General features: G+C 42.3%; 3 protein-coding genes across 3 annotated transcripts; 2 read left to right on the plus strand and 1 right to left on the minus strand.

Annotated features, from left to right (window-relative positions):
• Positions 1-295: 295 nt before the first annotated feature.
• On the plus strand, positions 296-1156 carry LOC133733354 (polyphenol oxidase latent form, chloroplastic-like). The gene has a single exon (XM_062160993.1). It carries the CDS (start codon positions 381-383, stop codon positions 1020-1022), a length of 642 nt encoding a protein of 213 aa, XP_062016977.1. The 5' UTR covers positions 296-380; the 3' UTR covers positions 1023-1156.
• Positions 1157-2167: 1011 nt separating this feature from the next.
• Positions 2168-3062, plus strand: LOC133733356 (polyphenol oxidase, chloroplastic-like). Its single transcript, XM_062160994.1, has one exon. It carries the CDS (start codon positions 2215-2217, stop codon positions 2941-2943), a length of 729 nt encoding a protein of 242 aa, XP_062016978.1. The 5' UTR covers positions 2168-2214; the 3' UTR covers positions 2944-3062.
• A 647-nt stretch (positions 3063-3709) lies between these two features.
• LOC133729672 (polyphenol oxidase, chloroplastic-like) lies at positions 3710-5823 on the minus strand. Its single transcript, XM_062157238.1, has one exon. It carries the CDS (start codon positions 5641-5643, stop codon positions 3835-3837), a length of 1809 nt encoding a protein of 602 aa, XP_062013222.1. The 5' UTR covers positions 5644-5823; the 3' UTR covers positions 3710-3834.
• Positions 5824-16449: the final 10626 nt, after the last annotated feature.

The following is a 16449-nucleotide window of genomic DNA, read 5'->3' on the forward strand; positions in this document are numbered from 1 at the left end:
GATGCACGTGCAAAATTTAACGGCTCCGTGACGGAAATTAGTCGTAGGTACAACATTGATACGAAATAATGAATCCAGGTATCACATTGATAACATTCAGAGTTCAGGTATCATTTTGAAAGTCACCAAAGTGTCCAGACACCGTTGGTGAATTTTTCCCTTTAAAGAATTGCGACGTGTTGTATAAAGTCAATGTAGTGGGCGTGATTTTGACGAGCGTAGGCCACCATGTTACAAGAAAGTCTCATCCTTATCAACAAAACAACACAACACCTATAAATATATAGAAGAGCTTGTGGTTGTGAATGTGATTGGTCATCAAAAGATCCAGTACCACATATATAATCGTTCATATCTCCCTTTCATACGAAAACAAAGCTATGTCTATGAATTTGATTCCCCATTACTCAACCCCGTCAATCTGTTACTCATTTCCAAACAGAACCCTTGTTTCTTCAGTCCAAAATCGTGCTAGAGCTACACTCAACAGTGATCAAAATCTTGGCAACCACCAAGTTTCTGTACTAAAATTCGATAGGAGAAATGTGCTTCTGGGTTTGGGAGGGCTAATCTTGGTCAATCATCCAAACTTAGCACGCGCAACCGAGTCAAAGAAGCTGGTTCGACTCACTGAGTTCCCGACAGCTTTAGACTCGGTGATCAGTGTCATGGTGCCGAGGCCGAGGAGGTCGAGGAGCAAGAAAGAAAAGGAAGAGGAAGAGGAGGTGCTGTCGATCGAAGGCATTGAGTTCGTGGCGGATAAGGCTGTGAAGTTCGATGTGCATGTGAATGATGACGAGGACGATCTAAGTCGACCCGACGCGTCTGAATTTGCCGGAAGCTTGGTGTTCTTGCCGCAGAGCAGGAAGAGGGTGAGAACGAGTTTGCATTTGGGGATAACGGACTTGTTGGAGGATTTGGGAGCTGATGGTGATAGTAGTATTAAGGTGACTTTGGTGCCAAGGTATGTGCAACGACCTATCACCATTGGGAGGATCAAGATCGAGTATTTCAGTGCCTAGATGTTCATTGAGCTACTTGATTATGTTGTTGGTCGAGTGCATGTTAATGTATGAAACATTTTATGTGCTTGTAATTTTGTCAAGATGAAAAAAAGAAGTTCAAAAATTATAAAATAACAATAGTTCATGTATTATGTCGTCCCAAGTACCTGGAAAATGAATCTCATAATTTAAAAAATATGAAAAAAAAATTCTCCATACTAATTTCTATTCAAAATACGGCCTATAACACACAAGATTTTTTAGTGTAGATTTTTATTATGATTTTTTAAATCTTATTTTTACACCAAAATTTTTCCATCCTCAAGACCTCAAATAATAATTTTCTTTAAGTGAAAAAACTCAAATCACAACGTAATTTCACGAATTTTTTAAATAAAAACTAAAATGATTATAAAAAAAATTCGTTCGAAGTTCTGATGTACTGGAAATCAAAACCCATCCTAAAAATTATGTCGTACAACTTGGAAATTTATGGTAGAGGAGAATTTTTGAAAATAATAGTTAAAAGTTTTTGTGGTTGAGTTGAATACAAACCTTCACCAAGTTATAACTCGGCAAAAGATGAAGTTTTTTTTTTTTTTTTTTGACTTTGTCAATGGGAACCCAAAGGCTTCCTAGGCTCAAGATAAACCCCTTCGGCGCATGTGAAATGCTTCAACTGTGCATTGCAGCACAATGTCTGACTACTTTGACAACTTCGGGGTTCGAACCGAGGTTGGGGAGCACACCCAACTAGGCAAGAACCACTAGGCCACTTGCAGTGGTTGGCAAAAGATGAAGCTAATCATGCAAATCTGAAGAAAGGCTCACTTTCCTTCATGAACGTTGAATCTAGTGAGTGGTCTCACACTTTACCTTCAAAAGAAAAGTTATCGCTTACGAGCTGTGACTTAACCAAGAAGATAATAGAGGTTTAGGAGTTGCCATAACAGATTGGATCTTCCACACAAGAAGGTTAGGTTTGCATTATGGAGGTGCAAGCCAGGCCAAATTTATAATAAGAAATCTCCTTATAGATATCCCCTGTAAATTTTGTAAAGTTCCCAATCCCAACATGATCAAGGATAAAAGTTAAGTTATAATATGATTGCATAAACATTGCCGACCTCCAAAATATCCCAAATTAAAAATTAAAGTCCAATACAATGACCAAAGTTACAAGATACAACTAGTCAAATATCAAAGTTATATGGCTTCTCCTCCTCCACCGTCCTTGCCCACACCAAATCTCTCAACCCTACACGACTCTTCAATCTCTCCCATCTTCCAAAAAAATTCACGAATTTCCTTGCTTCGAATTCCCAACCCTCGCTCTGTATTTAGAGTTTATGTCAAACCAATTACAAATACAAATAGTAATCAAAATGATGCTGATCATGAGCAACGCTCTGTAGACAAATTCAAACTGGTCAGGAGAAACTTGCTATTCAGTGCGCTAGGATCAAAGATGAGTGAAATACCACCGGCTTTTAGTGAATCCGAAGCATATGCTGCGGCCGAGTCAACGCCCATGAAGCTAGTAGAACTCACTGAGTTCCCGATCACTTTGGACTCGGTGATCAGCGTCACTGTGCCGAGGCCGAAGAAGTGTCGGACAAAGGAGGAAAAGGAAGAGGAAGAGGAGGTGTTAGCGATTCAAGGGATCGAGTTTGTGGCGGATGAGTTTGTGAAGTTCGACGTGCATGTCAACGATGACGAAGAAGATCTGAGTCGACCCGATAACTCGGAATTTGCGGGGAGCTTTGTGTATTTGCCGCATCGGAGGAAGACCGTGACGACGAGTCTTAGGCTTGGGATAACGGACTTGTTGGACGATTTGGGTGCTGACGGTGATGACAGTATCAAGGTGACTTTGGTGCCAAAGCATGTGAAACGACCTGTCACTATTGGGAAGATCAAGATCGAGTTTCTCAAATGATATGTCTATGTATATGGTGTTCTGAGTTTTACTTGCTACAAATAATCGATGTAACAGCAAGCACCAAGCACACTTAATTTTCTAAAATAATTGGATCTACTTTTAGGTTCTCAGGTTTCTTTTTGGTGTTTTTATGTTTCTTATGTGTTTAATTCCATAGGTCTGTGTTCCTATCAGTCATATTATAACTTTTAATTTGTAATATTAGAAAGTTTTTCAAATAGGAACCATTATATAGGCTAGGGCAGTTCTTCACAACTATATATGGTAGTCATTCGATTAGGTTTAGGGTTTAACTTCCATGCATATAAGTACCAAACAATTAAACAAATATTAGCACTTTAATTGGAAACTCTACTATGGCGCCTTATTTCTTTTATTTTTAGTGAATCTAGTATAATTCATTATTGAGGGTTTTTGTTTATTATTTCATTAAAAGCTTCAAATAGTTAATTCTTGGGTATTATGAGATAGAATATGCCCCAACTACTCCCAAGTGTTATCCAATTCTCTGGTTCAGCATCGGTCCCCAATCCGATAAAACAAGTGGACCTGAACACTTTTGATTGTTTCCTGATCAAACAAAGGAAAAGAATGACAAAGATTGTCAAAGAAAAGATAATATTTTAAACAAGTGGCTATTGGTTGTCAAAATTATAGATGCAGCCAACAAAACCTTCATCAAGCTTTATGCTATTTTTAGAACTTGATCGATCGGACGGACCCCAATCACCAATTTACCATATATATCACAAGTTCACAACTCTTTTCACAAAATGAATCTTTGTATGTTAATGATAAGTAAAGAATAACATTATCTTTCAAATGGTAAGTTCAAAACTCACCCAATTGAAAGATGAACGACATACATAGTTTACACATCAGGCTTGCTCAATCAGCAAGAAACTCAATTTTGACGCTACGAATCTTGAGAGACTTAGTCCCATACCTCGGCACCAAAGTCACCACCACACTCTCATCATCTTCAGCCCCCAAATCCTCCAATAAATCCGTTAACCCCAACCTCAAGCAACTCGTAGTCTTCTTCTTTTTCTTCTTCTCCTTATGCTTATGGGGCACGTTCACGAAGCTCCCGGCAAACTCACTGTCGTCCGGCTTGCCCGGCTCATCATCGTCTTCCAAGTCATTAACGTACACATCAAACTTCACCGCCACATCTTCATCAAACTCGATCCCTTCGATCACAAGTATCTCCTCCTCGTCCTCCTTCTCCTTCTTACTCCTCTTCTTCTGCTTTGGCCTCGTTACCACAGTACTAATCTTCGAGTCCAACTTTATTGGAAAATCGCCTCTTCCCACCACCTTTGGTCCGGAGGTCGCTGCACGCGCCACCCCAATGGCCTTGGCTGCTTTCGCAAGCTTCGACCTACGCGGTGTTGGTTTGGACGTCAACCATGGAATGTCCACATCTTGGTACACATATCCAAGCTTTTTGGAGTCAAGGCAGTCGCGTACCTTTACGCGCACAAGCTGCGCGTTCTCGTCATAGAATAGGAACCCTGTGTCCAACCAATCTGGATCGGTAATATCCTTGTTCTTCTTACCCAATGTTTTCCATACACTCCACATCCTATCGACATTAGAATGGTGTGAGAAGAAAATAGGGTCTCTAGCAGCAGAGTAGAAGTTCCCCATGTCCTCGTAATTGGGCTGGGTGTTATCACCAGTCCAGACGTGGATTGGCCCGTGAGGAGTAGTCTCGATTGAGCCGGCTCTAGGATCTGGATCGGTGCCAGCCCTGTAAGCTTGTCCAAAGAAGAGCTGCTGTTTCTTGGCGTTGGACACCATCTGCCTGTACATAATCTTCAAATTGCTTGATATTTGGTCAGCCTCGGTGGTCGGTACGTCGGTCTGGTTCCAGTCTAGGTCAAGGAGCGCTGGAGGCTGGTGGTTGGCGTTTCGGAGCTCATCGTAGAGCGGCGAGCTTGGGTCAGCGAAGAGGGCTGGCAGCTTCATTCCCGGAGGGGAGTCCCAGTTCCAAAATGGCAATGCGAATGTGGGGTCGCCGATGAGTTTTCCGAGAATTCTCTCGTAGAAATATAAGTAGTATCTGTGGAAGGGGAAGAACAGCCATGACTGGTGGATTTGGAGCTCGAGATCAGGAAAACTGACTTGATCATACGCGCCGTCACAGTAAGCGCAGTGAATATCGGCTTGTTGAGTAAAGCTGCGTGGATCGGAGTCGGGGAGGGCTTTCATGAGCTCAATGGCCTTGGAGTATTTGTCGATATAGGCCTGATCAACGGCGTGAGCTGCCGGTCTGACGCGGAGTGGAGAGGAGGAAGGAAAGGTGAAGTCGACTATCTTGTCAGATATTGGTGGGCAGCAATTTGTTGGTTGAGCACCGGTTGGTAAGTCTGCTGCTCCGCACTTGGATAGGTCCGGTGGAGCCACCGGCTTTGCAAAGGCGAAAGGGTCGGCGCCACCAAGACCAACACCGTATAGGCCTCCGAGCCCAATGAGCACATTTCTCCGGTCTAGGTTTTTTTGGGGACGTTTTTGTCCATCGCTAGGGTTTTGATTACTGTTTGTGGCTTTGCATAAAATCCTGGTACGTATTAAGGAAAGCCTAGGGTTTTGGATTAAGGAAATTTGGGAACTGGTTTGAGAGAAAGAAGAGAGGGAACTTGAAATGGAAATGGTTGTTGTGGTGACTGGTGGAGGTGATAGAGAAGCCATGGTGATCTGGTTTGGGTATAAAACTCATGGGGGCACGGCTTTATAATGGGTTTGGGTTTACTTTTCTTGCCATAATACAGATGCAGACATTAGGGTAGGCAGCCCCGAATGGTTGACAAATAAAATATTCGATAGGACTGCCATGCATGCACCATCATTAACGTGGGAATATAGCGGATTTAAATTTGTTCACTACCAAATATAAAGCTGTCATGTGTTATGAAATATAATTATAGTTAATCATGATGTTTTATTAAAAAATTATATTTTAAGTATTAAATTAAGTCTATATGACGTGACAAGTTTTAATAGGGTGGTGATATCACCACAAAATAAACGTGGTGAGCAAATTTGAATCTGAATATAGCTAGGTAGATTGAGAGGCTGCCTCATTTTTGCCTATACTGTGGTTTGCTCGCACATACTGGAAATACTTGCCCCCGTCGGATTGCTGGTGAGGTGTCGGAGCCAACCTATGATGTCCTGCTTAATGCGGAGAAGAAGGAGCGGTGGTTGGCTAGGTAGGCAGAACACCGCGAGTCTGAGCTTTGTTCTGGTGGTGGGGGAACGCGGTTCGGTTTACTACCGGCTAAGAAGACGGGCTGGACAATGGTGGCGCCGGAGTTCCCAACAATTGGCTTCACTAGATATAGGGAGGAATGGGAGTTGGATTTGGTTGGACCTGCACCTCCAGATCAGGCTATGGAGATAGATTCAGGTACAACAGGGGATAGCTTTGAGAGCACGGTTTGTAAACGGCGGCGGATGACGGAGACAGTCCGGCGGATGAACTACACGGCGGAAGAGGGTTTACAGGATGTCCCTATTTTGGAATGTGCGGATTCGAGGGAAACTTTATTTCGAATCCCTAATTTTGTGGCGGGATCAGGAAGGGAGATTGGGAGTAATGACACTTCATTGCAGAGTGCAAAACCCATGGTTGATTTGATGTCGATCCCTGTGTCTGGGGAGGGAAAACAGGCTTTGAATGAGGGGGGAAGTCCATCCGAGCTGATCTCCTTGAATTTAGGAGAGAATGTTGGGATTGAGGGTTATCCAGCTGGCAACTCTGTAATTATAGGCGCTGATTTGCATGTTCCAGCGTTGGTGGGACAGGGGGTGTCAGGCCCTAACTTGCATAATCGTAATGGGGGTTTGGGCTCTAAGGTGGGGAAGGCCCAGAGAAAAGACAAAGTGGTTAGAGCTGTTGGGGACTTGATCAAGGCCACTCAAGCCCCCGATGAGACTAGGCCTGTCATGCATGGGAAGACGAAGGCGGTTTTGCATGGGCACGGTATGAAGAAAGGTTACGTTGTGGGGAAGAGCAGCAAGGTGGCAGTTTCTATTGCCTCGGCATCGAGTTCTGGACGTACTCCTAAACGTCCGACCGTGATGGGTCCGGGTTTGGCCCATCACGAGCCATGAGGATTCTTTGCTGGAACTGTCAAGGGTGCGGGAACCCCGAGACAGTTCAAGGCCTTAAGGGATTGGTATCCCAAAATTCTCCCAGTTTAATTTTCCTTTCCGAAACTAGATGTACTACTGCTGAGATGGTGGATGTTCGAAGCCAGATCGGTTTTTCTCATGTTTTTTCAGTTTCCTGTACTTTTAAACAAAAGAAGAAAGGCAAGGGTTATAGTCGCAGTGGTGGGGTTTGTTTATTCTGGCGGCAAGATATTGAGGTGTCTTTGAATTCCTACTCTAAGAACCATATTGATGTACTCATTGGAAAATCCGACCCCTCCACCTCTTGGCGGTTTACGGGGATCTATGGGTTTCCGAAAGTGGAGGATCGTCATCGGACTTGGGAGCTACTCAGCACTATTGGGCGGGACTGCTCTCAGCCATGGGTTCTCGGAGGTGACTTCAATGAGATTGTTTCCAGGAGGGAAAAGGAGGGTGGCTTACTTCGTGGGGAGCATCAAATGGATGGCTTTAGGACTTTTTGCTCATCCTTTCAACTCCGTGATGTTTCTTGGTCTGGGCCTCCATTCACTTGGAGAGGTATTAGGGGTGGTGGTGAAGTTAAAGTGAGGCTGGATAGGTTCCTATCTTCAACTAGTTGGTTCAACAGGTTCCCTGTTTCTAGGGCTTATAATCTCAAGCCTAGTAGGAGTGATCATCTCCCTATCCTGTTGGAGATAACTCAGCGTCGTAAAAAGAGGAAGAAAAGGAGGAAGAGGCGATTCAAATTTGAGGAGTTGTGGTTGAGAGATGAGGAATGCTCCAAGATTGTGGAGGCGGGTTGGTCTGGGGGGAGTGGTGATCATCCGTTCCCTAGGGTATGTAGTAAGATCGATTCCACGAGACGCGCCCTAGTCGTGTGGAGTCAAGCAAAGTTTGGGGATTTAAAGAGGCAGATTGAAGACATCAGAGGACAACTTGCTATTTTTTATGATACTTCTTTATCAGCCCCGGTGGATTCTGTTCGTATGGCGTTGGAGACTAAACTTGGGGAATTACTTCATCTTGAGCAGACATTCTGGAAACAGTGAGCCAAGGTTTTCTGGCTTACAGATGGGGACATGAACACAAAATTCTTCCATCAGCGAGCCAGCAACAGAAAGCGGAAGACTATGATCAAGGGTCTCTTTAATGATGCTAATAGATGGTGCACAGAAGATGAGGATCTTGAAGATGTGGTTTTGACCTACTTCCGAAACCTTTTCACGTCTTCTGATCCCACGGGTTTCGAACGGGTGGAGGACGTCATCCCTAGGATTGTTACTGAGGAGATGAATGTGGAGTTAACTAGGACTATTTCAGCTGATGAAGTCCTTAGAGCTTTGAAGCAAATGCACCCCTCGAAATCCCCGGGACCTGATGGTTTCTCCCCTTGTTTCTACCAACACTTTTGGTCGGTGGTGGGTGCTGATGTGGTAGAAGCAGTGAGATGTTTTATTGGGTCTGAAAGCTGGACGAGGCAAATTAACCACACCAATGTTACGCTCATCCCAAAAATCAAGCATCCTGAGACTATGCATCAATTAAGACCTATAAGTCTTTGTAACGTGATCTATAAAGTAGGCTCCAAAGTTCTAGCTAACCGTTTGAAGCCCCTTCTCCATGATCTCATCTCCCCGTTCCAGAGTGCATTCGTTCCTGGGAGGTTGATCTCTGATAACTCCCTTGTGGCTTTTGAAATATCGCACTTTCTGAAACGCAGGAGGAGGGGTAATTTTGGCTTTGGTGCTTTAAAGCTTGATATGAGTTAAGCCTATGATAGAGTCGAGTGGGATTTTCTCGAGTTTGTTTTGCTAGGGTTTGGTTTCAACACAGTTTGGACTCGGTGGATCATGTGCTGCGTGCGAACAGTATCCTATTCCTTCATATTGAATGGTGAACCTAGGGGAAACATTCGACCTTCTAGGGGCTTACGGCAAGGGGACTGTATTTCACCTTATCTCTTCTTACTGTGTGCGGAGATCTTGTCAAGACTTATCTTGAAAGCTGAGGTTGAAGGGCACTTACATGGGATTGAGCTTTGTACTGGTGCACCTTGTATTTCACATCTTTTCTTCGCAGACGATTCTTTTATTTTTTTCCAGGCTGAGTTTGATGATGCAAGGGTTTTGAAAGAGATCCTAGAAGTGTATGCTAGTTGTTCGGGACAGCTTGTGAACTACCAAAAAAGCAACATTGCCTTCAGTAAGAACGTCCGACGAGATATGCAAGATGAACTTGCTGCAGTTCTTCATGTGGAACGGGTTGAAAAACATGAGATGTATCTTGGGCTTTCCATTGATATTAGCTATTCCAAGACAGAGGCTTTTAGCTTTTTAAATGACCGCATAAAGAAGAGAACTAAGGGCTGGAGAGAGAAGTGTCTTAGAACGGCCGGGAAGGAGATTTTAATAAAAGCTGTTGCACAATCAATTCCAACGTATGTTATGAGCTGTTTTGAGATACCGGTGCATTTGTGTAATGAGATGCATAGCTTGATGGCAAAGTTTTGGTGGGGTTCTTCGGAGGAGGACAAGAAGTTACATTGGTTGTCATGGGAACGATTGTGTTATCCTAAATCTGAAGGGGGTTTGGGCTTTCGGAATATGCATCATTTTAACCTCACTCTTCTAGCTAAGAAAGGATGGAGACTGATTCACGAACCCACCTCACTTGTTGCTCGGCTTCTGAAATCAAGATATTTCCCACACACTGATTTTATGCATGCTTCAATCAAGGGTGATGTTTCTTTTGCATGGAGGAGTATTATGAAGGGTCAGGAAGTGTTACGTAGGGGATTGAGACTCAAAGTTGGCAATGGTTCCTCGATTAGGGTGTGGGATGACCCCTGGCTGCCCTTGTCGTATAGTTTCAAACCGTTCTCTACTCCTATGGATGGAACCGAAAACTATCTTGTGGAGGATCTCATTGAACAGGAGAGTGGTGAGTGGGCAGTGCCTTTTATTCAAGAAATTTTTACGGACGTAGAGGCTAGCACTATTGCTAGTATACCATTGAGTATCCGTGGATCGGTGGATAAATAGGTGTGGCATTTTGATAAGAAGGGGAGATACAGTGTTAGAAGTGGTTATCATGCTTTTCGACTCACAGAGAACTTGCATCAGCGCGCTTCAACCTCAAGTAGCTCAAGAGGGGTTGTGGAGAAGCACTGGTTGGGTTTATGGAAGGCCAACATTCCTCCAAAGGTTCGTTCTTTTATGTGGAGGTTGTGTAGGGGCATTGTTCCCACACGGATTGCATTAGCAAGGAGAGGTGTTTCCTTGGATACAACTTGTGCCGTTTGCAACAACCATGCTGAAGATGACTTGCATATCTTCAAAATGTGTAGTAAAGTTGAAGAATTCTGGAGGTTTGGTCCTTTGAATCTGAAGGTACGTCACCAACATTTTCCTACTCTAATTGCATGGATTTTGCATGTTTGTGAAATTCTATCCAATCATGAGAAATATATTTTTTATATGCTACTATGGGCCATTTGGGTGGAGAGAAACTCTGTTGTGTGGAAGGGGTCCACGTTCTGTCCCTTGAATGCGGCAATTTGGGCATCTAAGCTTCTTGCTGATTACCAAGCTGTGCATACGGTCAAACAGAAGAAGACAATCAAACGGAGGACGAAGTGGCAGCTCCCACCCAGTGGGAGACTCAAGCTGAATATAGATGGGGCTTATCATGAGGCTTCCGGGCAGGGAGGAATTGGTGCCGTTATTAGAGATGACCTCGGTGTGTGCTTAGCTGCAATTGCACGGCCCTTTTCCTTTGTTAGATCGGCTCTACAAATGGAAATTGAAGCGATGAGAGCTGGCCTCCTACTTGTTATCCACCAAGGCTATGATCAGGTTGACATTGAGACTGATTGTGCTGCTGTGGTGAACGCCCTAAAGGGAGATTTGGAGGATCTTTCGGAGGTAGGTTGTATTGTGGAGGATTGTAAAGCATATTTGCAAGCAATCCCCTATTATTCTTTACAATCTATATATCGTGAAGCAAATGGTGTTGCCCATAGATTGACACACCTTGCTAGTGTTAATTATTTAGATGAGTATTGGTTAGATGAGACACCTGTGATTATCCAGGATGTTCTCTATGAGGATTCTTGTACTAGTACTCGAGGTATAGGTATTACGTCCCCCTCGCTGTACAATCATCATTTAAATCTTAATAATAATAACGGGCGTGGGGCTGAGCCTCCCAGTTAGGCTGGGTTCCAAACCCCTTTTCAAAAAAAAAAAAAATAGCTAGGTAGATTGTAGAGGTTTGGGTTCTCTTTTAATTAGGAAATAATGACTCACCCGTATTACGATGTGGTGGCAGCCTTCAGTCAGACAGTCAGAATGTTAAGAATATTGTTCGACAAGTCTGTTGTCGCTAATTCATATTAAATTATTAATAAGTAAAATGGGTCTTATAAAGTTCTAAGTATGAACTTTTATTTTTTTTAAATTTAATTAGTGGATCAATCATGTTATCATAACATGGCTGTTCAACTCAAACTTTTTACTTTGCTCTAGTTTTCTTAACATTCGTTACATTATACCAAATCCTTGGATTGGATTTACATGGCAACCAGCCAACCACATGCAATTAAGTATGAGGTTGGCCATATTGATCCCTGAACAACTCTTCAAGAAAGTTCACAATTATTGTGGTCGTAGAAGCTTGATGTCCTGAATAGTCTTAAGCGGGTGTATGTATCCCATCGCTAATTATGAAATAATGACCACCTATCTTCCTATTATGGTGTGGTGGCAGTCTTCAGTCAGACAATCAAGACAATCTTAGCGTGTCTGTTCGACAAGTTTGTTGTCATTAATTCATATCTTACAAATAAAAGAGTTTTATAAATATGATTTTTTTAAAAAACAATCTACTTAGTGGATCAATCATGACATTTTTGTTACTTTGCTCTAGTTATTTTAACATTTCAAATTACATTATATCAAATCCTTGGATTGGATTTAAGAATGATGGAAGCCATGTTAATTAATTCCTAAATCTTTAAGAAAGTTCACAATTAGTATGGTTTCGTAGAAGCTTCATGTCTTGAATAGTCTCACGCGTGTGTATGGATCCCAATTAATGCTACGTTGTTTTACATTGTGTGTACGTGGGATATGGGGTTTTTCCCACGTGATGGAAGATTATACGAAGCACGTCTAAGTATGCGACTTGGCAACTCGTATTGCCTAGTAGATAACGTTCCTACTTCGTTATGATGAAACTAGCACCCGTTCGGCCGTTCCAAATGCTACTTGGTAGAAGCTGACAAATTAAGTAAAAGTGATGGCTTGTTTTTTTTTGATACGAAAAAGTGATGGCTTGTTAGTATTCAACTATTCGTTATCAACAGGACAAAAGAAGATATATATCGTTTTCTTCTATTGACCAAGGAGTTGTGAGGAGATTATTTAGTTTTGGGTTTAGTATCCTGTGAGGTATAATCCCCAAATCATGGTGGACTAAAGATTAATAATTGATATCTTTATTAATTAAGTGTTCAAGTAAATCTCTAATTGTGTGTCTAACCCAAACTCTAGGTTCATTAACTTAGTGGTAATATGATTTAATTAGAAGAATCTAGATATTTCTATTCAATGTATGATTAATCTTTCCTTATATGATTCGGATTCTATGCATTGTAATCCTCTATATAAAGAGGCCCTTATTATCAATGAGAAGACACAGCAATTCTCTCTCAAATATCGTTTCCCTAAAACACGTTATCAGCACGAAGCCCTAACCCTGAAACAAATAGCCAAACCCTGATTCAAGAAGCTAAGACCCCAAATTCGAATACAAAACCTTGAAGCCTTTTCTGCCTCCACCTCCCACCTTGAAGCCCTCGACCCCAGGAGTCCATAACCTGTGGCGGCACTCCAAGAACTGGCCGGAAACCTACCGAACAGGCCACCGGAAGCTACATACAACCCGCAGCAAATATTCCACCGGTTCACCATCTTATGGACCTCCAATTTCCACCAAATTTTGTCTGCAGAAGCCCCTAGATCTGTAGATTCAGGGAGGCCTAGGCATATGTCGGGCTGGTTCGGTTCTGGGCCCAAACCGAATCCGAACCGCATTTGTCGGTTGGGCCAGATTTGAAACCGACAACCGAAATGTAACGGGTCAGGCCGAATTTATCGGTGCAACTGAATTCCGGGTCGGGCCGGTTCGGTTTCGGTTCCATTTTGGGCCCAAATACTTCATTTTCAGGCCCAAAGTTTTATTCTTTCTGATGCCCAAATTTCGTTACAAATACATTTGTTTTAGCCCTAAATCGCTGTTTTCAACACCCTACAAACTGAAAATGCCCAAACTGAGCAACATTCATATAATCACACTGTTACATAACTACAAGACTACAACAACCTGCTAGTGGCAAAGTATTCAAATTTTCAAGTTTTCAACCTGCAATGTTCAAACTAATGAACTATGTTCTCAACAATCAACATAAATACATAATAATCAACATCACCAAATAAACACAGATGTAAACAAGTTCATCCCATCACAGTTCGAAGTTTAACGCATAAACATAAGTACATAACCAGCAGTCATAACTAGCAGTCCAGCTCCAACAGTAGTTCAAATTTCAAATTACCAAATTACAAACCAGCAGTTCCATTGAAAATTAACATAATAAAAACTAAAAAGTTGTAGACCCTCATGAGATATCTGCGGCAACATCCTCAATTCTTCACTTCTTCCCTTTGTACTCCTCAGAAACAGAGACTTATGTAACTCCAGACACATCTTCAAAAACATATAAACAAGCAGAAATCAAGCTTAGATATTGAAAGCAACAGTTAAAGAAAATTTCAGAAATTCACAACAATCCAACACTTCAAACAGAAATGCAGAAACTAACAGAAATGCAAAGTTCCAACTACCAAACCTGATTCAAGCTTTTCCAGTTCTGCATAGAGATCAAGCTCAGTCTTTGTTGGCTCTTTGTATAGTGTAGACACACTGTTTGCCCTCAGTCAATCACTGCAGCATACTAGACATTCCACCATTCTGGGAGTTAAGCTTGCTCTAAAAGGATCGATGACCCTTTTTCCAAGAGAAAAGGCACTTTCAGATGCAACTGTGGATGCAGGAACAGCAAACACGTCTCATGCAATCTGCGATAGAATGGGGAACCTAGCTGCATTTTCTTTCCACCAAGCCAATAAGTTGAAGTTCAGGTTTGTAGGGTCTTCGGCAGCTTCAAGGAGGTACTTGTCAACCTCTGTTTTTATCTCGACAACATCTTGTTCTTGTCTCAGCTTCATGAAACCAGAAATATTCTGAGCATGGCTGTCCTCCTCCACACTTAGTTCATTTGCAGAATCCATTTTAGGCATAGTGGCCTCAATTGAAGCTTGGGCAGCTTCTGGATCAGCCTCAGCATATTCCTCGTACAACTTTATAAAAGTGGCCTTGACCTCATCCACCATCAACTGCACCATTGCTTTGTCTTGCTGCAACTTGGGGAAGAAGTAGCTCAGATATAGCAACTTGTATCTTGGATCCATCACAACAGCAATTAGGCAGATCTTGTTCATGTCCTCCAGCTTTTTCCAATACTTATCGAACTTCTTCTTCATTGATGTCCCAATGTTCACCAAGAGAGGATCTGAACCTTGGATGCATTTATCTAACTCCCCAATAATGGTACACATCCAAAGAATGGGCTGATTGGCTGTCACAACTTTGGTGCCACTAAATTGAATCGTCGCATCATAGAAAATCTTCAAAAACTTCACAAGTCTTGATGCCTTCTCCCAATCAACAGAAGTAGGAGGCCCATCCCTTTTCTTCCCACCAACTCTTTCTTGAAAATATCCCTCAAACTGTGTGTCCTCATCCTCTAACCTCATAAAAGCTTTCTTAAACTTCACGGCAATATCAAGCATGAAGTAAGTTGAGTTCCACCTGGTGCATACATCCAAGGGAACAATGCCACCCTTATGCTCTACCTTTTCCTGAGCTGCAGCCTTTCGAAGTTTATCCAACCTTGAAGGAGATGATCTGATGTATTTAACACAGTTCCTAATTGCATCGATGGAACTGTCCAACTCCTCCATGCCATCCTTAACTATCAAGTTAAGGATATGGCAGCAGCACCTCATGTGCAAAAAGCTACCATTCAACACAAGCTCTTTCCAATTTCCTATCTTTTCCCGCATATAATCAAGCGCAACTTGGTTCGGGCTAGCATTATCCACAACAATGGTAAACACCTTTTCTATTCCCCATCCTATCAAGCATGACTCTACAAGCTTCCCAATTGTCTTGCCCTTATGATTAGGGATGACAACAAAGTTAAGGATACGCTTATGCAATGCCCAACTGTCATCGATAAAGTGGGCAGTTAAGACCATATAATTGATATTTTGGATCGAAGTCCAAGTATCAGTGGTCAGGCTCACTCTCTGAGAATAGGTAGCTAAGATATTCCTAATCCTAGTCTTCTCACATTGATATAGATCCCATATATCTCTCCTTATAGCCCTACGGGAAGGTGGACTAAACTGCGGTTGAGTTACCTTCATGAAGTCTATAAACCTTTGTCCCTCCACGAAACTAAATGGAAGTTCATCTCTAATAACCATCCTAGCACATGCAATCCTAGATACATCCATATCATAACCAAAAGCTTTCAGGTTTGCACCAAGTTCAGCAGAATCAAATGCTAGGAACTTCTGTTTTTTTTTTAAGGAAGGTAGAGAGGACACTTCTTACATTGATAGAGCATGTGGTTCCTCATGCTTGTAGTCCCATTTGACTTCGCGTGCACAAGGTATGTCTGCAGACAGTAATTGCACTTGGCTCGAGGCTTCTCCATCTTCGTACCATCAGCATTCAGAAGCTTGGTGAAATGATCCCAAGCAATGCTCTTGTTCTTTCTTTTGCTTCCAGCATCAGCAGGAGGAAGTTGACTTGAAGTATCAGCAGCAGTGGATTGAACAACTTGAAGTTGAGCAGCAGCAACATCACTTGGTGCAGTTCCTGATGCAGCAGCAGTTCCAGATGGTGTGCTTGCTGGTGTAGTTCCAATGCTACTCCCGATGACATCAGTTGGTGTTGCAGCAGGCTCCGAATTGCCTTCCATCCTGAAAATAGTGAACACAAAAGATAAAACCCCAAATCAGATCACAGAAAAGCAAATCAGTGAGAAACTAAGCTTGTATCTTCAATGAACAAGCAAATCAATGAACACAGAACACTATTGAAAGCTGAAACTCTAAAATTGAAAGTTTGAAACCCTAGAATCCAAATTTCATTCACTTGAACTCTTAAAGACTTAAAGTACGATAACAATCATAACATTAACCTAAATTAAGTATTGAACATTTGAAC

This window comes from Rosa rugosa, chromosome 2 (assembly GCF_958449725.1).
Source record: "Rosa rugosa chromosome 2, drRosRugo1.1, whole genome shotgun sequence".
Lineage (NCBI taxonomy): Eukaryota > Viridiplantae > Streptophyta > Magnoliopsida > Rosales > Rosaceae > Rosa > Rosa rugosa.